At 36.0% G+C, this 20,928-nt stretch overlaps 3 protein-coding genes across 4 annotated transcripts in view; all 3 read left to right on the forward strand.

Annotated features, from left to right (window-relative positions):
• Window positions 1-380: 380 nt before the first annotated feature.
• LOC311086922 (uncharacterized protein) lies at window positions 381-1,494 on the forward strand. The gene has a single exon (XM_084120131.1). It carries the CDS (start codon window positions 497-499, stop codon window positions 1,241-1,243), a length of 747 nt encoding a protein of 248 aa, XP_083976257.1. The 5' UTR covers window positions 381-496; the 3' UTR covers window positions 1,244-1,494.
• Window positions 1,495-1,973: 479 nt separating this feature from the next.
• On the forward strand, window positions 1,974-9,140 carry ndc1 (NDC1 transmembrane nucleoporin). Of its 2 annotated transcripts, XM_084120132.1 has the most exons (18): window positions 1,974-2,129; window positions 2,371-2,491; window positions 3,037-3,138; window positions 3,260-3,434; window positions 3,780-3,909; window positions 4,609-4,717; window positions 4,808-4,859; window positions 4,977-5,109; window positions 5,202-5,294; window positions 5,597-5,678; window positions 5,758-5,922; window positions 6,043-6,303; window positions 6,822-6,934; window positions 7,171-7,221; window positions 7,768-7,831; window positions 7,926-8,026; window positions 8,132-8,292; window positions 8,446-9,140. In XM_084120132.1, the coding sequence occupies exons 1-18, from the start codon at window positions 2,091-2,093 to the stop codon at window positions 8,507-8,509; spliced, it is 2,016 nt and encodes a 671-aa protein (XP_083976258.1). In that variant the 5' UTR covers window positions 1,974-2,090; the 3' UTR covers window positions 8,510-9,140. The 2 variants fall into 2 exon arrangements, with proteins under 2 accessions (XP_083976258.1, XP_083976259.1); XM_084120133.1 differs by lacking the exon at window positions 7,171-7,221 and having other exon boundaries at window positions 1,976-2,129.
• Window positions 9,141-9,666: 526 nt separating this feature from the next.
• glis1a (GLIS family zinc finger 1a) overlaps window positions 9,667-20,928 on the forward strand; it is a 33,801-nt gene continuing 22,539 nt past the window's right edge. Inside the window, exons 1-3 of the mRNA XM_084120134.1 lie at window positions 9,667-9,798; window positions 10,055-10,148; window positions 20,796-20,899. The gene's annotated coding sequence lies outside the window, so the exon portion shown is untranslated. The remainder of the gene's footprint in view (window positions 9,799-10,054; window positions 10,149-20,795; window positions 20,900-20,928) is intronic.

The raw sequence follows: 20,928 nt of genomic DNA on the forward strand, positions 1-20,928 counted from the left end.
CTTTGATGTCAGGATCTGATACAGTGCAAAGTTTCGTATATCTCCGAGTACCATCAGCAGTGCACTTTTAACCTTCCTTCATCACTGTCAATAGATTAATTAGATATATATTTTTTTAGTTGGCACTGGCATTATGAAATGGCTGAGCTACATTTTCCAAATTAACAAAATAGAAAATTTGTGTCACTTGAAACGGTGCCAATGTGCGGTGTGTGTGTCCTAATTAATGGTCATTCTAGCCTTAGCTTAGAGTTACACCGAAGCTGCCTCCCAAACCTATAACCTTTGTGGAGGAATGTCAGCTTCACAAGTCACTGTTTCCCTTTACACAGTGGATTAAAAATAAGGAGGCTTTATTTCTGAATTCACAGGTATCTGCTGACATTGTTATTTTAATGACCTGCAAATGGAAACCCTATTTAAAGAGACTTTGACCTGACGACCTGTATCAAGGAACATGCATTTTCAATATTGCATTTAAGACTGCAAATGAATCATGGCTGGGAAAGCGGAAAAGGTGTCCAAATACGAAACTTCAAAGCTTCTGGAAAAGTGTCGTAAAGAAAGAGACGATGCTTTGCACCGCGAGAATGTGATGAGGGAGAAAATGAGACAATATGAGTCTCGAATGAGATCAACCGAAGCTCTCAAACAGAAACTAAAGCAATTGACTATGGACAACAAGGAGCTGCGGAAACAAGTGAAGATTCTGAGGGCTGAAATTGGTTTAGAGTCCAGTCCCAAATTTCACGGTAAAACCACCAAGGATATAATCAACGACCTGCACGAGAAGGAGCGCGAGTGCAGTTCACTCGTCGAAAAAGCGGGAAAGTTAAGTTTGACCATTGATGAACTAACATCTGAACTGGCGAACACTGTCACCTCAAAGACTCTGCTGGAGGACCAGGTCCATTCCCTGCAACAGAACCTGAAGGACATGACAAACAATCAGCGGCGTCTTCTGAAGCTCTGGGAGGACAAGAAGGCTCAGCGGGAACAGCTGTCCCTGCCCGTGATACCGCAGAGACCCGGACAAAAGCCGGTGGTGCATAAAGGCATCCAGACGGAGATGTCCATCAGTTCAACCCAGATATTACCCACTAATGCGTTTGAGACCAAGACCCGCCGAGAGATCGACAAAAGCAGAACTAATCTGGAGAGACGCAGCATCACGTTAGCAAACGGCACTCATCGGGAGAAAAACGCGTTAATTCAGAATGAAGCGAAAGGAATACACAACTGACAGTTATTATTCCATGAAACATTTGTTTTGTCTGTCTAGGCTGCTCTAAATAATTCTATAAAACACACATATGTTGTTTTTAAAAAATAATTAAGAAATAACATGATAGAAGCATATTTGAAGACTGTGTAATTACCAGTTATTTCTTATGTGTTGGTTCATTATTACATTTTTTTAGACTGCTGTTTGATGTAATGCTCACAACATTGTGTATAATGAATTACTGTTTAACATTAAATATAAAATGTATTCATTTTTATTCAGCTTTCCTCTATTTAATTAGGATAATGTAGGCTAATTGATAGGACAAGTCATTAATCTATATGTAGGCTAATTAATTTATAATGATAAAACATATGCTCCACTATATTTTAAAATCAAGTAAAAGAATGGATAATTAATTTGCGCAGAATTACAGTGTTTAAAGGGAAAATCTACCCAAAATGTCGTTCCAAACCGGTATGATTTCTTTATTTCTCTGCAGAATACAAAAGGAGATATTTTGAAGAATGTTGATAACCAAACAGTTTTTGTTACAATTGACTTCCATTAATGGAATATGAACGCAATTCTCAGACATTTATCAGAATATCTTCTTTTATGTTCCACAGAAGAACTTAAGTCATACAAGTCTGGAACTACATGAGGGGTGAGTAAATAATGACACAATTTTAATTTTTGGGCGAACTATCGCTATAAGTGTGATTGTACTCAGGCAGTAAGTCGGACGCACTCGTAGCGGTCCTTATGAGGTCCTTCGAATTAGTGGCGCGGGTACTATCCTCACTTTTGCCATGTTGATATGGATTTTACTCAAGTGATGCAGAACTGAAACAAGCATGACAAAATGTTTTCGCTCAAACAGAACTGTTGGTTTATAAAAAAGGTAAGGACTGGTTAAATATAAACCGTATTTAAAGAACTGGACGGTAACCAACCAACTTTGGTTGGTAGTTTTGTGTGCTCTCGTGTCTGTTTCTGATAAATTGATAGAGTATTACATTGTATTAGTTATTTGTAATGAATTAGAGTTAACTTTTAAAATTATAATCGTAGAAAGATTGTCTTTGAGAAGGTGTATGAAATGCGCCTGTACAAAACCAAATTCTCATCTTCTTTATTTCCAGGTTGTAATATGGAGGGCGGTGGCGAGTATTGCATGGTCGGTGCTTCTCTTGCCAGTGACAACTGCAGTCTTTGTGCTCTTGAGTAGATTCAGCCTGTTTCACCCCATCCAATGGATTTCAGGTGAGGAAAGGAGCAAGAAAAGATCATTTTACAAACTGCATTATTACAAGAAGTTACTGATACCGAGAAGTGCTGGAGTCAGTGGAGTGTGAATTCATTATTTATATAAGCAGTAGTTCTGACCCCAAGGAACATCATACACAATGTGCTAAACCACGTAAAGCCTGACATGTGAAATACATTTTATTTTAAGTTAAATGCATGTTTGTTTTGTATCATATTTGATCCAACAGGCTTTTATGGCCCATCTAGTATGATATAGTGAGGAAATGGAGCTCACACTAGGAGGGGAAAAAACCTGAAAAAAATGTAAATTCACATTTATTTTCATAGCGTTTTTTTACAATACACGTACTAAAATACCTTTTATTTGCCAAGAAAGTATGCATCTTCAATCAGATGACAGAAGGCATGCCGTAGATTTTGTGCAACAGGTTTTTCAGCAATGTTTTGATAATGTCAGTAATCTGGAGGCCTTATTTTTTGGCTTTATATGGTTAATATCTAAATTGCCCTTTAGTCAGCATCTCAAACATTGCTTTCAGAATGCACAAGTCTTCTTACGGCCTCAACCACCATATTTTCCCTTGTCGTGCTGTGTGGAGTGGTTCTGATGATTGGCTTTTTCAACCTGGAGTTCTACACTTGTGAGTAAATTGACTAAATAGATTTGTCTTTCATGAATGCGTAAAATGGTTTAATTTGTAATTTTTGTATTGAATTACACGTGATGCTGATTATTGATTTCACTCTTTGTGTTTCTCTAAGTGGTTCCTTCCATTCGGTGTTCACGTATGGCTCTTCTGGGGACAGTGCTCCACCCGCGACAGTGTGTCCATTCTTTGGTCTACTGCACCATGGGCATGCTGGTAATGTGGTGTGCTTCTGTTACCATCGGTGGACGTTACAGCACTCTAGGAACTCCCTGCAGGCAAAGTGAGAGGTGGGTTATGACCGGATTCTGTTCGTCCCACATTCACTGAGCCGTCGACATGCACAGAGGATCATGTTTCAATAATTGTATTCTAGGCGCTGCGGTTCTTTCGTCCCCAGACGAAGAGATTGACACGCATACAGATATCTTAAGTTGTTTTAATTAACAGTGTAATCTTATCTCAAAATTACCGGAGGTCATTCTTACCCTAATATAGGCCAAGTGCACCTCTACATTGCAAATGAAATGCATTCTCTGTCTGTGCTTGGTTTTTAATGACAGGTGTTTTTGTTATTATGCAGTTTCTACCAATAACTGGAATGACTGTCCTTTATTTTATGTGGACTTTTCTAGTGGTGAATTCGTGACCTGTCTGAATGAGTATCATCTCTTTCTTCTCCTGGCTGGGGCCTTCATGGGATACAGTCATAGTTTTTTGGGAGTGGTTCAAAATATGTACTATGTGTCCTTTCAACCCATACAAGTAAGTATTTGTCTATTCAGGTCATTTGCTAAATGTCATGCATAGTAGTCGACTGATATGGAATTTTTTTTTTTTATGGCCTATGCCAATATCAGACCATTTAATTTAAAGATTGTAAGTAACACATGCATAACAATTTCTGCCATTAAATTGATATTTAGTTTACATAATATTAAGTAAAATATTTAGAAATTAATAAATATTTTGCAAATGAATCAATATATATATATATTTTTTTTTTACTTTAGATAGAAACTTTTGGATTCTGTAATCCAATTATTTATTAGACTTTCAAATACTTGTTTAAATGATATAAATGCGTTCTTGCTATAGTAAGTGAAAAAGGTAAATCATTTGCCTTTCAGTTATGAGACAAAGGTTAATCAATCTTAATTTACAGTTGTTTGACAGTTCTGTCTGTGAGAAGGGTGCTAGGTTCACAACACTGTCAAAATAAAAGTCCTGTTTTTGACTCTTTTCGGCCAATGCTGGTAATTTTTAAAAATTACCAAATATTAGCCAATTTATCGGCCTTGGATATATATCAGTCCACCACTATTTCTATTGTCTCGTATTCATTAAACTTTTGATAGTTGCAAAAGTCTTTAGAAGGATTGAATAAGAATTAGCTGAATCATTAATGCTTTCAATATAAGTTATCAATGCAAAACTCCTTTCTCTCCCACATTGGTGGTGAAGCAATACAAATATCCACGGTTCAAGGGCTGTCTACCAGCGGTGGTGAAGGGCAGTGTTATTCAATCCTTATATTCAGCCAGGAATTTTGCTGCTCTCTATTTCTTTTTTGGTAAGTTACATTGATGATCAGAGATACATACTCTAAAATACATTTATTTTCCTGTTAGATTCTCTTTAAATGTTGTTTTAACTTCTTTAGGTTATGTTCCTAAGACCTGGATCGCCAGCACACTTAATCTACAGATAGACAGGTCAGATTTGGAACCACAATCTACCAAAACTGGAATATTTAATGTTTACTAATATTTGATAAATGTAGTAAAATCAACCTATATTCATAAATCTTTATATCTCTTTTGCTACTTTAGTTCTCTCCAACCACTAGATTCATTGGCTGGACTTCTAGACTTCTCCCTCTTCTACCACCTGGCAATCAGTGGCACTTTCCTGTACCTAACCTGGTACCTCACTGTGCTTCTCTTCAGGATTTATGTCACAGAGGTACAGAGGTTTGATTCTTGGATGTATCAAAGCAATTGGCATAGTAGTACCTGTTTTGAAAATGATTCTGATGGCTTGTTGTGCATCTTCAGGCCTACAGTTTTCCAGTGCAGTCCACATTTACTGAGGATGCAGAGCAGTGTCTGCCCAAAGTTTTGACTGAGAAGAACACTTCAGTCATGAAGGTCAGTTTTCTTCCTTCATTTTCAGAAAAAAAGGCTCATGGAAATAAATAACATATTACGGTTTGGGAATTTCTATAGTGAATGTAATTTTTGTGCAAACTATAATTATCTGTTGAATATTTATTTTTGTAAGTACAACCTCAGTAAAATAATGATTGAGAAAATTTGCTATCGAATTTTGCTCTTTTGTTATATTTGTTATTACCAACTGGAAAAGTCATGGTCAAAATTAATCCTGAATGTCATTGATACTTGTTTGCAGATTTTATAGTTCCTCTACTGATTAACTGTCTGTTTCACAGTTTTTGGCTCTGCAAGACCTGGCTTTGTTATCGCAACACTCTCCCTCACGTAGACTGGAAGTCTTCAGTCTGAGTCAGCCAGGTACAAACTAAAAACTTTGAAAGAACTCTAAACTTATTCCTTTTCATCACTGGTAAACTAATGTAACCTGTACATGAAGGTGGTCACCCTCATAACTGGAATGCCATCAGTAAGGAATGTCTGTCTTTGCTGAGTGAGCTGACACAAAGACTGGTGGCTCATCAGGATGCGGTTGCCTCTAATGGCCGAGTCAAATCTCAATCTGCCAGCAGTGACATCAGATCAGCCTCTTCAAGCAGCTCAGGTAAGGCCGCTTGGATAAAATCCAACAAGGGCAAAATGTCCAGCACTGCCCTTGGTGACATGTTAGAGGAATCAAACTGCTCCAGAGAGAGTGATTTTTATTTTTTCCTTTCATCTGTAGTGATGTCAGGAACAGAGGACATTCCTGAGACTCCTCGACTCAGTGTCCCGCTAAGGACCCCTGGTTCAGTCTTCAAGTCATCGGTGGGGGGTGCGCACAGCGCTCTGACGGCTCCTTTCACCCCAGACGTGGACAGCCCTTTCTCTTCTCCTGCTATCCGACGTCTGGTTGGCCAACAGGAACCCCATTCTCCCTGGTTTGGTACTGTACAAAGCCCCCACGTCATGAGGAGGGGCCCCAAACTTTGGAGTGCCTCCACAGGTGAGGCAGATTAACCAAAACTATCTCTGTCTGTATGCATGCATGCATGCATGCATGTATGTATGTATGTATGTATGTGCTAATATTTAACAATGAAAATAATTATTTCTATTATTTTCATTGTTAAATGATAGATAATTAAAATAAAGTTAAAAAATAATTTAATTCATATTGAATTATAACTAAATATTCAAATTTAAATAAATTTATAATAAATTGAGATTTTTATTTTATTTTATAAATTTCAGTTTTTTTAATTAGTATCAGTTATTTATTTAATTTATTTATTCATTATTTAACATAATGAAAAAAATATATAGGATTTTATTAGACTTTTATTATAACTATTTAAAAGGTATTGCATTATGTATTTTTAAGTGTCATGTTTTTGGAGTTCATGTGGTTCTGTGGACTTTGTAAATCGTTTTGAGAAGCCAAAAACAAATTTACACACTTGTGGACAATAATTTTCAATCATACTGTGATATAACCTAGCTTACTTATTTTTTTCATTTAAGAGTCACAAACCAATGGCAGTCCTCTGGCCTCCCCAGCCACCGTTCCCAGCCCTCCTGCAGCCAATCAGAAACCCAGCTTCCTGACCCAGTGGATGCAGAACAGGAGAGAACAGGTAGAATCTTCATCTAATTCCAACTGACCTGTAAATGAAGCCTTTATTATTTCATAAGGTTTTCTTGGTTTCCAAGTGTGTGTATCCATAGGAACTGAAATGACAAGCTTTTGGGTGTCCAGTTCGGTTGCTGGAAAAAAAAAGAAGCCAGTTCACGTTACAGTGTGATACCGTGACATGGCCTAGAGACACCTGTTAACAAATGTTCCTGTCATACTCTCAATTGTTCTGCCCAGGTTAAAAGCTTTTTGGCAAAGCGGGTGCTGATAGTGTATTTATTTAACAAGGTAAGGTTAAGCATGCATTACTTGAATGGAGGATCTGTCTGCAAAGGCATGTTGCATGTCCCCACAACAGATTTTTAGTTGCAGGAATCATTAATGCATGTGTCTAGATTCTGCCCATGTTTAAATTAACACTAACACCATTAGTCTCCCCTGTCCTTCTAGTTCTGTAGGTCAGTTGTAGTGTTAGATTATAGTGACCCAGTTTACACAGTTTTAAAAAATGCATGGCATATTACAGTTTATGCTTTAAAAGTTTGACTTTAGACAAAATCAGTTTAATCCTTATCCATCCATCCATCCATTATAATGCCATTATTAGAGCAACTGTAGATAAACTGGGTCTGTATGTTGGGGTTTAGTCAAGTCCACTGTTGTTTCTCTCACTGAGATTGTCAGGTGAAGGGCTTCCAAATCATTTGAATCCGTTTATACAGTGCGTGTTTGTATACCTTCTTGCATGCATCAAATCACGTATGAAATTTATTTCAGACTCAATATAATTAAATCATGCTTTTTCCATATTAAAAAGTTTCTTCTATTGAACAGCTTCCAGAAGCCTCTAGCCAAGCTCTGTTTGCTGACAGCCAGGCTCATATCTGGGCTCTCCAAGGTCAGAAAGTAGTGATTCATTTTTAAGAGATGCCATCTTCCATGCTTATTTGTTTGAATGATTTATTTAGTCTTTTGTTATTTCTATTTGTTAGGACTATCTCATCTGGTGGCGGCCTCTTTCTCCGAGGATCAGTTTGGAGTGGTGCAGACTACATTACCTAGTATTCTTAGCTGCTTAGTAGTCTTGTTAGAGGTAAAGCAAGTCATTTTTGGACATTTAAGTGTTAAAAGTGATGAGCCTATGAATTCAAATGGTGACAGTCTGATTAATTTGGTTAATCTTACTTATTAATTGTAGGCTGTTGATAGACACTTCAAACTGCCACATGCTTCCAGCAAACCTGCAAGGACAATCTGCAGCATGGGTGATTCCACTTACAAAACTCTAAGGTTTGCACTGAGGGCTGCGCTGAAGACAGCCATCTACAAGATAACTACCACTTTTGGAGAGCACTTGAAGTAAGTCGCATCATTCTTTGTAGTAATATTGTTGCGAAACGTAAACGGGATAGTTGAACCTGCTTTATTTAATAAAAAGCTTTATCTTCCTTTTTTACAGTGCAGTGGTGCATGTTTACGCTAAATCTTATTGTTAATTTTCTTTGTTTACAGTGCTGTGAATATTTCATCAGAACATAGAAAAAGGCTTCAACAGTTCTTGGAATTCAAGGAATAGTGCACCACACAACCTCGTCCTCTCAGATGTCTTTGAATGTGTGTGTGTCAGGAGGGAAAAGAGACAATGTGCTGCTTTGAAAGGTCTGATATTTGGGGGATTAGCACTGTACATCACTCAAAGCCTTATAAAGTATATCGCTTTACAGCCTGGTGCTGCACTGTATTTCCCCTTGAAATCCCAGTAACTTTAACATTTACATCTTTCATACACAATTCCATAACCTGGGAATTTTGTTTGTGTATATGTACCTGTGTACTAGAATGTGATGAGAGAGTTTAAGTCTGGTGGACTTCAAAATCATGGTGGGGATTTGAGGAAATGTTTAAGATGTCATCACTTTTCATCTTGAGTATATTTAGATTTTAGTATGCTACCTTTAACAAAAATGAGGGGTTAACACTTCCCATTTGAGTCATTGTTCACGTTCTATGTTTGTGATGTTTTTAACAGCACTCTGGTTGGATGGTAAATTATCAAGGACCTTTTGCGTTGCATGAATTTTCACTATGCTCCATGTATTAACCTGGTTTACATGGTATTTGTTTGCCAAGAGATCATCGATTGGGTTATTTGGTTAAATATCAAATATTTACTTTCATGTAATTAAATAAACTTTTCTGAAATGTCATGCAAATGGCTGCAGATACATTTTGCAGATTATTCTAAATGCCCAGTTCCTCCGGTTATACAGCAGATGTCACTGTTTGTATTCTGCGCTGCACATCATCAGTTATATTTAGTATTACATGTAAGTGTTTAGTGTAATGTAGTTAATTATAATTGGGTTTTATCAATGAATATTATATAAACTTCCATGCAGGGAGACTTATAGATTTTTTTTTTTTTTTAAGTATATCTCCACAAGTTAATTTGTAACACCAAACACTAATGACATGTTTCCATAGTGATTCCTTAAACGTCATTTGGGATAAGTATAGATTTAAAGAAATAATTTCTTGTTTAAAGAGTTCGTAAGTGCGCATGAGTCGCCAGCAGAAGTCTATGTTCCATTAAATCAGTATTACACTTTTATAGACCATAACGCCGATTTCCCTCGAATGATGTTTGACTGTCTCTGTTAGTTTTGTCAGTTAGATTATATTACCGGTTTACACGCTTTAAGAACGAGAAGGCGATTATGTTTCACTGTCAGGCGCTTTTTTAGAGGAAGAGATGAAACAAATTCAAGGTTATGGGTTTGGTCTTCACTCTTGAGGGAAGGATGGATGAGTCTTACACACTAGTGTCGTTTCTGCAGCAGTGGACCAACAGTGATTCGACTTCGGGTAAGTTCACTGTAGTTTTACCACCGTGCATGAAAACAACACTAAACTACCTCTGAACTTGTTTTTGTAATGCGACATCAATGTCAAACCGTCATATTTTGGGATCAGCTCTTTTGGCTAATGAATAAAATGTTTTCAGTTAATCGTTTTGTTTCATGTTAATAATATGTTTGCTGTTAGACATACTGAAGACGAGCATGCTCTTTGGTTTGGCGTCTACTTGCAAAACGTGTTTTTCTTTTTTCTTTATTTTTAGATAAACATGAGACTCGATCCTGTAAAATAATGCACGTTCAGCCTTGTGATTATGAAAGGCTTGGTTGTAGGTCCTGGAAACCACTCACAACAAGGTAATATCTTTCTTACTAAACACAAACTTGATTTCACTCTAGGTCATATTACAGATAATTTATGAAGTTAAGTTTATATGTTAAGACTTCAATAAACTATAAAAGGGATGGTTCACCCAAAAATGAAAGATGTCACGTTTGTAACGTGGGTGAGCAAATGACAGTTAATTTTTTTAAAAGATCTCTAACCCTAGTTCCTTTGACCCTAAGATTTTCTTAAAATCATAGAAGAGAGAGAGAGATTTATCTATGGGGAAATAAGGGTAAGATTATTATAATGAGCATATTTTGATATCCAGTTGAAGCCTATGGCTGTTTTGAATTTAGCACATAATGAAAATACTGCTGCAATCTTCATCTGCTGCCCATGGCTATTTTGTTTCGGGTGAAATGTTAAATGCATGATGAAATGGTTTAGGTTATAGACTTTTCTGTCTCTTTCAAGAGTTTTTGTTTCTCACTGACCAAAACACTATTCTAGCCCTTTTCCTTTTTGTGTAATACATTGTATTTTTTTATGAGGACTTGAATTCATCCTACTAGTCCTTGTCCATCTTAGGGGTTCAGTTTGGATAAATATTTAGAATTAAAGTTTATGATGAATTACAATGTTTGATTGCCTAAATTTATTATAAGAAAATGTCTGAATGTCTGACTCTTATGATGGTGGATTGATTCATGCGTTTTTCTGTATGTTAGACATTTTAGGAAATTGCTACTTTTCATGAAAGAAAACTTGGTTTTCCTGCACTATTGCTGGAGCAGCAACAGTTACGTTTGTGTTTAACTATAAAAAAGTTGGCCAGAAATTTTACAAATTGATCTGTTTACAGTGAAATCCAATTCATAGTCTCGCATTGTAACTGTCAAGCAGAGGATAATTTTACTTGCATCGTGTGCTATAAAGATGGACATAAATGGAAAGCTAAAGGTTCTACATTTACCAGGAGCTGGAAAAAGTTATTCTCATAAAAACTTTATTAATAATGCAGTTATTAAAATACAATCATGGGCTGTAAAAAGTTCCTAATGTCATCAAATATGTGAATGGATTGGGTTTGTTTTTCAGCCTCTATATATGTTTGTGGTCTAGTTGAAGTTGATCTAAATTTAGGTAATTTTTTTACTTCTTTTCTCTTTTTTGCTGTTTATTATTTTTAGTAAATATATATTTGTTTATATACTTATTTAGTTATATACGTATTTACTTATTTAGTATTTAGAGTGGATTTTAAGAGTTTTGTAAGATGTGTTGGTTAACTGCTCAGACATAGTGTAATAGCAGAGACTTCAGTCAGACAAGTCAAGTCACTCCAGATTTGAACTAGAGACTTTACCAACAGTGAGTGAAGTGAATCAACACAATGTCTGTAACGGGGGGAAACCAATGCTCAAACCTGTGGCACTAGCAACGCCTAGGTCATGGGTTCGATCCCTTGGGAATTATATCTTGTATAGTGATCTTGAATGCAATTTAAGCCATTTTGGATAAAATATATGCCAAATACATGCATGTAAATGACTTACTACTACTATTTTTAAATAAATTGATTACATTTATCGTCCTGTGAGAGAGTTTGTAAAATGCCCCTACAGCACAGAGAAAACGTACCTAAAGATATTTGAATCTCGTGAAAAAAAAGAGTAAGACTTGAGCCATCACTTAGTTTTGGCCTTGAAATGCACAAGACTTGAGCTGACCCAGACTAAAGACTTTAGTCTTGACTTGAACACAGTGTTGGAGACTTGTAAACTTGTCTGGGTGATAGTTACAGTTTATCTGATAAAATTATATTGTGCTGTAACAAGATGAGAAATATCCAGCAACAGGCACCTCAGTATAAACTCATGTGATTTTTATATGGAGTGCAGGACTAATGGTCGGCTGGCTCTTCTTCACAACCCTTGTTGCTGCCATGTTAAATTTTTTGTAATATGCTGAACACACTGATTCACAGTGTCTCTTGATTCTCTGTGACCATTTTGTGGTGCTCCATTATATGTTGCCAGTAGTGTTGCAGTGCTGTAAATCACTACAGTGACAAGTTATTTTTATTGGCCATTTAATACTCCAAAAAGTTCATTTAAACAAACGCTTCAGTGAGTGTCAAATCTATTTTCATGTCCATGTAGATGTCTTGAAAGCATTATAGCACTCATGCTATTTGTATTACTGTGGTTTTAGTATGCTCTTAAAGTTAATTGAATGTGATGATGAACGTGTTGACAGGGACAGTAAAATATGACTTTAAGTTTCCCGTTGACTGTGGCTTTAACCGTTTAAAAAGAACCGACCTCACGTATTGGGCCGTCATGCCTAAAAGCCAAGATTCCATAAACTGTTATGGAATGCTGGGTAATGTGATCTGAGACCAACAAGAACACTGTGGGGGATCATCAGATATTTTCACTGCAACAAGCCCCAAAACGTCACACTTCTGAACGCAGTTTTATTTGTGTGGTGTGTTTTATTGGTGAAACTCAGATTTGTCTTTTTATGCATTTTTCTTTCGCTACATCCTCGAGAGAGGTTTACATTTCAAAGATTTATTTACACTAAGAAAATTTAAAGGAGCTGAGGTTTGGAAACCTGATTGGAAATACAGGATGGGAATTTTATTTTATATGGCTGAGGAGTTTTTACAGAGGCGTACAGGGCTACTGTTAATACTGGAGCTACAGATGGGACACTATACTGTATATGCAAGTATATCCAAAAATCAGTCTTATTCCCACTTTAAAATAGTTTTCATTTTTAGCGAGAAAAGGAAAACCTGCAGTAAATTGCTACAGTAAAAACCTATTTCATATGATCAAGCATCACAGAATGTAAAATTTATGATTTTGCCTAGTAAATAAGTACTGTATGAATCACTGTATGGGAAAAAAAAAATCCAGATATCCCTGTTTGACACTGTGTTGTGTTGTATTGTATTTTATATATAAAATATTTTTTTTATATATATATATATATATATATATATATATATATATATATATATATATATATAAAAGGGTGTTTTGTTACATTTTCTGTTACATTTTCCCTTATGGTTGTTTGTCTTGCACCATCTGTTTACAAGAATTGGCCTTGTTTTATGGACAGGCCACTTATGATGAACTCTGTTGTGATTTTTCTATTGTGCCACTTGTATTACTAAATTGATATAACTGTATTTAATCAAATTATATAAATATAAGTATAAAGTTCAGGCAACCACAGCTGAATTATTATTATTTATTTTAACCATAAATTTAACAGCATATTTTTACAGTGCACTTCCAATGTAATTATCTCACCATAACCTCGATTTTAATTTAAATTTTTTAAAGTCACAAAGGAATAACAATTACTAACAGATCTTATTTTTATGGAACGTTGCCGTGTTTATTATGAGTGATTTATCCATGCACATCAATATTTTTTTATATATCTGTTGGTAATATTTAATCAAAACATCTTTAATCAAAAACTTTCAATCAAGAACGTTGTCCAAAGGCCAGATGAGTTTCACTTCTTTCTCTCTAGCAACTTGTCACTCACATGAAATGATTGCAGCAATTATCAAATTACAACGATCCAATCAATTCCATTCCTATATATTTTTCCTATATTCCTCATTCGATTACTGTTTCAGTTCATCCTCTTTGGTTGCATTTTCCTTTTCATTCTAACATTGAAAAAAATGAGGGATTTCTTTTCTCTATTTTTGTTTTTTGTTGGTAAAATCAACATTATACCAAAAATGCAAATTGATGGAGCTTAATTTATATTTCACCCGGAGTATTGCTTTACATTAAATCGTTTTTCATTTGTTTGTTGCTCTTCAGGTCTCAAGTTACTCCTCATTTAAACATTTAATTTTGTAAATCCATAATCATAGACATCAACTCAACCAGAACCAGAATAGTTTTATTGAAATATGGAATGCAAGTCACAAACAATTAGCCGCATGTAATTTAAAGATGTCTCGTCTCCTTAACGTGGCAGATGCGTGGAGTGTGTAAGTACTGGCTCCACGTACTGTCCGCCCACCGTATTCAGTAGAGAAGCTCTGTCCATGTCTGGCGGTTTGGATTCAACCACTGTCATTTCAGTGGAATTTCCTAGCTTCAGAGTTCAGCTGAGTTTTTCTCACAGATTTGCACTTGCTTGTATATGTTTGGACTGACGAGGTGGCTGTGCGGTCGGCTTTAGTTCTTCAGTGATGCGTCCTTCCGTCAGTGCTTTAATAAGCCGTAATGTGAGACGCCAGGATCCTTTTATATTGTTCTTTATATTGTTCATTTATGTTCCCTGTAACACAAGTCCTCGTATCCAGACATCTTCCATCACTATGCAAAGAAAATGTTTACTTCCTGGCGCCACAATATGGCCTTCTTTTTTTATATATATATGAAGGCCATATTGTGGTGCCAGGAAGTAAAAAATTTCTTTGTATAGTGATAATATAATATATATATATAGGATACACACACACAAACTAGTGGTTTTTCAAAGTTACTATCCACTCAGCATTTTCACTGGCCACAATTTTGACATCAATACCATGGGGAAAAACTGCCATATAGATATTTTTAATATTATCTCATAATTTGGTAGCAGGTACTGCATAGGCTGCTGTCACTTTAAGACCTGACGCACGGATCCATTATACTGTTACACATGCGTTTTCTTTCTCAGCTGTTTTTACATTCACTTAAAACATAACTGACTGTGTTAACGTGAATATTCGCCAAGACCAGCATTTTGACATTTTGTGTGTATTTGACTGTTTAAGCTCACTTTGGGTGTGAGCACAATATCTGCGGGAATGAGTAAAATTAAGCGCAATCCCTGTTGAATCACCTGTTCAAGCCAAGGTTGCCAAGTCTGCAGTTTTCCCTACACCAAACATTATTTGTAGTGCCCCTTCCATCCAATAATCACAAAAAGCTTTGTGCTTTGTTACTTGTGATAAGAAACAGCTGTCTGAGCTTTCAAATTCTGTCAATTTTATCACGAAATTCAAACAACAAATGGTGTTTTGATGCTCTTAATGTGAAGTGACATCTTTAATGCAAGAAAAAAAACGAAAAGTAATGAAAAAACTTACATGAACTGACATAACCAACTTGACTTTCCAAATAATATTTAATGACGACAATTTCCACTTATGGAAAAAAATTAAGAGCTTTATGACCTGATTTCAGGGGTTTGGATGAGAAAGTGATATTTTAGATGGAATAAAATAACTGTCTGGATTTTGTCAAAGCAGATTAAACATAGTCATTGAAAATTTCACATAATGAATACTCGCAAGTTGACGTGTAATAAATGTTTTTTCTTTTCAGTTTCACTTTTTTCATAGAATAGAGAACATAACACTAAGTAAATACTGAATTAGAGGAACATAGAAAGGCAGTTCTTGTTGGCCCTAATATTATTAGATTAGTAGTTCTTTATAATTACTTTATTATGCATTGATTTAACATTTTCAGTGTTAATAACGGTGACAACTTTGGTTGGATGTGTATGAAGATACAATACATTTAAAAAGCAGTTTCTCCTTTGTCTCTGTAGTATCTTGCATTGCATTTATGTGGAACTGGATTAGTAACTTGCTAGTGAGGAGTTTGAACTGCACTCCTTTGCTTCTCAGGTGAGAATTGTTCATTTGCTATTGTAGTAAAAACAAAATCCTATTATTAATCAGTTTTTGTTTACATTTTTGTTTTCTGCTGTAGCTTCAGTATTACTCTTGCTTATTCTTACCCTGGAAATCCAGAGTTCTCGCGAGAGCACAAGTTGAATTTGCTCAGCGAGTTTACTCCGGTGTCGAGTAATGATGCCCATTAAATATGCCCTTGTATCCGAGCTGCACCAATCACATCGGGTTATCTGATATAGGCGGGCCAGAGGCGAGCTAAACAGATGACAGCAGCACTGCGACGTCGAAGTCATTAGTAAACATTGCAAGATGGCTATGGATGAACACCAGTTGTTTGAAACGGCTTTGGCCGCTACAATGAACAAGTTAGACTTGGCTTTTTATCTAAAAGAGGAACAGAAGACGGCGCTCAAATCGTTCCTTTGCAAGAAGGGCGTTTTTTCTGTTTTGCCAACCGGATACGCCAAGAGTCTAATCTACCAGACCAGTTAGCTCTGCTGGTAGCTAAAGCGTATGGGGCTTATTGTTGTGATTGTTATCCAGTAGCGTGCAGTGAGATTTTCAAATGCATGCTTGGTGCCGCCCCTCGAGCTGGCCGATTTTCATTAGTCGATGCCAGACCATTAATCTTTCAGATTTAGGTCTGGATTTCCAGGTTTGCTTATTCTTGAAATATATATTGAAACTTACCAAGTATTGTTGGCTCTTGTATAATAAATTAGTACTGTTTGTAATGTTTCTCATTTGTAAGTCTCTTTGATTGAAAGCATCTGCTATACACGCAAATGTACATTTGGTAAGTGATATTATTCCTCCCTTCAAGGCCAGGCCACGTCTCATAGAGCTAGTGCTGATAGTTTAGCTGGAATCATGTCTTTGAATTCACTTCAAAGATGTCTCACTTGCTGAAAGTGGCAGAGTTGAAAATTACACAATACTTTCTAAACCTTAACATCACAGTTAATTATGTCTTTTCCCTCTGTTCAGTTAACAGCTGCCTGGCACCTGCTGCGAACTAATAAATAAGAGCAATTACAAAGCAGATTCGTTTAAGTCACCTTTTCATAGTCGTTCTGTAGACAATAAACATGCCAGCCACAAGTTTGACCCACAGTTTACACAACATTACACTGCATAATAAAAAAAGAATGAAAGCATATGAAAACATTATTTTCATTTGTCTGATTAATCTGTCATGCCATGGCACATTTTATATACGATCATAATGTTTGTTCTAGCATAGAAGTGCTCTGAAAATGAAGACTAAATAAGTATTAATTTCCCAGTCAGATTACACAGCTGTGTTTAGCAATCTGTGGTTATATTAAAAAGAAAGAATTCCTTAAATTAAATCATATGGTTCTCAGTCTTATGAATTTGTTCCAATTATCACTTAGAAATTTCCTTTAAAACTTAGTTTTAGTTTAAGCCAATTATTTTGCAGGTTATTTCATTCAGCATCATTCTTAAAATGTATGATAATAAAATATTATATAGTGAATGATACAAAGTTCCTTTAAATACCAAATCGAATGTCTTGAAAATTGAATTTAGCTGAGGTGTTTAATTTCATCCTCCTAACACTTATGATGTTTCTCCGTTGAGCTCTTTAGGGATGAAAGCGTAATGGACAACAATGCATTAGTGAAGCACTACTTGAGAAAACAGTCTGATGAAAAGGTTCATTGAGTGCAAAAGGTGAAGATACCGTGGGTTCAGGGAATCTTATTAGGCCAATTACACTGAATCAATCCATTAGTCATGCTGTGATGTAACTTGTGTGTTCTCATGAGTATGTAGAGATTTCGTATTTTATTATTCAATTCACATTTGTATAGTGCTACATATTCACAATACATATTCAAAAGCAGCTTTACAGAAAATGCATGTCTACATTATATTTTAGTGATCTTTTATCAGAGGTGACTGTGTCTAAGTAATGTATTTCAGAAATGTACATGTACAAATCACTCAGTTAGCTTACGTCATGTATTAATTTTAGGCAGAAACAATAAGCTCATTGAAGTAATCATTACAAATAATATGCACATTTGTTTTCTTTATTTTCTGTGGGTAACCGACCACATTTTTGCAATGAACCATGGAAATCTACAACAATTTTGCTAAATAAGTGTCTACTTTTATTTATTGTTCTTCAATTTGTGTGTCTTTATTTTGTTTGTCATAAATGATAATTCTGAGATGTAATTCTGTGTTGTGGTTATCGGAGTTATAGTAAGTATAATATTTATGATAGTCTGCCAGACGTTTAGTCATCATTATATTTAGCTAACTGGATTCCTCGCCACTTATTCTGCAAGAGAAAACCACTGTGACCCATTGCTGAATGTTTCCATTTAAATGACACATTCTGTAAGGCAGCATGGTTGTAAACTTAAACTGACTTTTAAAAAAAAGTGAGAGAACTTTTTGCAAGAGTAATTGATAAACTTATGATATTGTACCTAAATGTTTATACTCATTTACAATATAGTATTAATAGAATTTGGGAAAAGGATTTTGCATACTAAGCCCTTTTGATGTGTTTAGTCAAAGCAGTAGCGTGGGGCAGCGCCCTTTACCTTAAAATCCTCTTGCCAGCCCAATTATGGCAGCACATCACTGGATCACTTCAGCGAATGTGTGCGGCGTGTTAAAGTGTGCATGAACTCAACACAGTAGTTTGACTGTTGGACAGGAGAGACCTTTTGAAGACCATTCCCCACTGTTCCAGGCCTGCTTCTCGTTAGCTGAGGGATGTGGTACATTAGGATCTCTGCATTTGGTACCAGATCTCTGTATCTTCTACTGCCAGAGGTTCCAACCAACCTGTCAGGGCACAAATGTGTCACTGTTTCTCTTTACTGGGCCAGTGTGTCTGAACAACCTGCACACCCAAAGAAAAGCAAAACAAACACCATGACCAAGTCCAATGCATGAGAGGACTGACAGAGTTGTTTTTTATTTTAACCATATTGGGTACTAATGCATTCTGCCATGTGCAGTGATTCTGACCTCAGTGGTCATGTATGTCACCCCTGCCCTGTGGAGCTTGGTGAGGTGGTATCATCCATTAAGATGAGCTGCCATAACAAAGGCATTCTTGCAGTCAAAGGGTTAGTTCACCCAACAATGAAAATTCTGTCAGTAATTACTCACCCTCATGTTGTTCCAACCCCGTAAGACTTTTGTTCATTTTTGGAACACAAATGAAGATATTTTTTATTAAATCTGAGAGCTGTCTCACTCCTCCAGCCCAGAAAGTTAGTAAAGATTTCAACTATTCTTTTTCTTCTATGTGAGCCTCTGGTGAGTTCACGTAGGGTAACAGCACAGCGCTTCTGGGTTGTACGTCAGAACGTAGGCTCGACGCTGGTCGTGTGTGATGCGTGTGATGCTGGCCAATAGTGAGCCTTCGTTCTGACGTACAAGCCAGAAGCGCTGCGCTGTTACCCTACGTGAACTCACTCGGAGGCCCACACGGAAGAAAATTAATAGTTGAATAAAGTCGTTATTTTTGTTTGTTTTTACGCACAAAAAGTATTCTCGTCATTTGATAAACTTATGGTTTCAATTACATAGAAGCTTATGGAGAAGTGATCCAGCTCTCAGATTTAATAAAAAATATCTTAATTTGTGTTCTGAAAATGAACCAAAGTCTTACGGGGTTGGAACAACATGAGGGTGAGTAATTACTGACAGAATTTTCATTTTTGGGTGAACTAACCCTTTAAGACTAGGTTTAAAAGGAAGTTCACACTGACTGAGATTCGCAATGAAAAATGGTTTATTTTCTTTTTACTATGTGAGACCAAGCAGGAACACTTACTGGAAACTAATGGCTGAAGACTCTGTGATCCCCACCTATTTAATCGCTGTCATTGTGAGCACAGCATAATCCAGCTTTTGATAAGACAAGTAGTACAGTATTCGCATTACTCAAATACAGTGCTATGCATAAGTTTAGACACCCATGCTAAATCTGACTAAAAAGAGGAATAAAAAAATCATCTTTTGGAAATTGAACTTAATGCCTTAATTAAAAAAATTAGGAAAAATCCAAACTTTAAGGACACCAATTTTCTTTGTGAATGAATAATGTATTGTAAATAAATAAATGTTCTCCCTTAAAATACAGGGTGCATAAGTCTGGACACCCCTATGTTAAATTCCCATGGAGGCAGGCAGATTTTTATTTTTAAAGGCCAGTTACTTCATGGATCCAGGATACTATGCATCCTGATAAAGTTTCCTTGGCCTTTGGAATTAAAATAGCCCCACATCATCACATAGCCTTCACCATACCTAGAGATTGGCATGGAGTACTTTCCATAAGATCATCTCTCAATGCAAATCAAACCAGCTATTAGGCTAACTGAAATAAAACCATGCCAATCTGTCACACTAAGTCAGAACAGTATGAAGGTCTGACCCGAGTTTGGGGTTTGTATAGTTAAAGCTCTAGGAGGAGTTAGAGTTGAAAAATTTTGGGTCAGAAGAAGTTTAAATAGGATTTCAGTAAGTTGGCTTTCTCAAGCCAACTTAATAATACTTTTCTATTTGAATATGTTTTAAAATGTAATCATCACTGTGATGGGAAGGCTAAATTTTCAGCATCATTACTCCAGTCTTCAGTGTCACATGATCCTTCGCAAATCATTCTAATATGCTGATTTGCTGCTCAAGAAACATTTCTTATTATTATCAATGTTGTGTTGGTTAATATTTGTGTGAATACTTAGATACTTTTTTTCAGGGTTCTTTGAGGAACAGGATTTATTTGAAATGGAAATCTCTTGTAAAATTATAAATGTCTTTTACGGTCACTTTTGATAAATTTTGTGCATCTTTGCTTAATAAAAGTAGTCATTTCTTTTTAAAAAACAACAACCTTTGAACAGTATAGTATGAGGATGTGTTCTTTTCTCGTTCACCTGATAATTGTAATTATTATATTAATTATAATTATTACCCTATAATTGTTTTCCGTTTGTAGTAAATAGTGACTGGTGAAAGGGCTGAACAGCGCTTTGCATTCTGTACCAGTTTAGAAGATGGAACCACCAAACTCCGCTTCAACATGCACCAGTTCCTCTTGAGGTCTTCCACGAACACACTTGATCTGAAAT

Source organism: Abramis brama, assembly GCF_963993115.1.
Source record: "Abramis brama genome assembly, chromosome: 7".
NCBI classification, from domain to species: domain Eukaryota; kingdom Metazoa; phylum Chordata; class Actinopteri; order Cypriniformes; family Leuciscidae; genus Abramis; species Abramis brama.

Coding starts and splice junctions, on each gene's coding strand:
- ndc1 (XM_084120132.1), top strand. CDS start 2,091: ATGTTTTCGCTCAAACAGAACTGTTGGTTTATAAAAAAG. Junction 6,304..6,821: donor ACTTTGGAGTGCCTCCACAG/GTGAGGCAGATT, acceptor TTTTCATTTAAG/AGTCACAAACCAATGGCAGT. Junction 8,027..8,131: donor GCTTAGTAGTCTTGTTAGAG/GTAAAGCAAGTC, acceptor TATTAATTGTAG/GCTGTTGATAGACACTTCAA.
- LOC311086922 (XM_084120131.1), top strand. CDS start 497: ATGGCTGGGAAAGCGGAAAAGGTGTCCAAATACGAAACTTCAAAGCTT.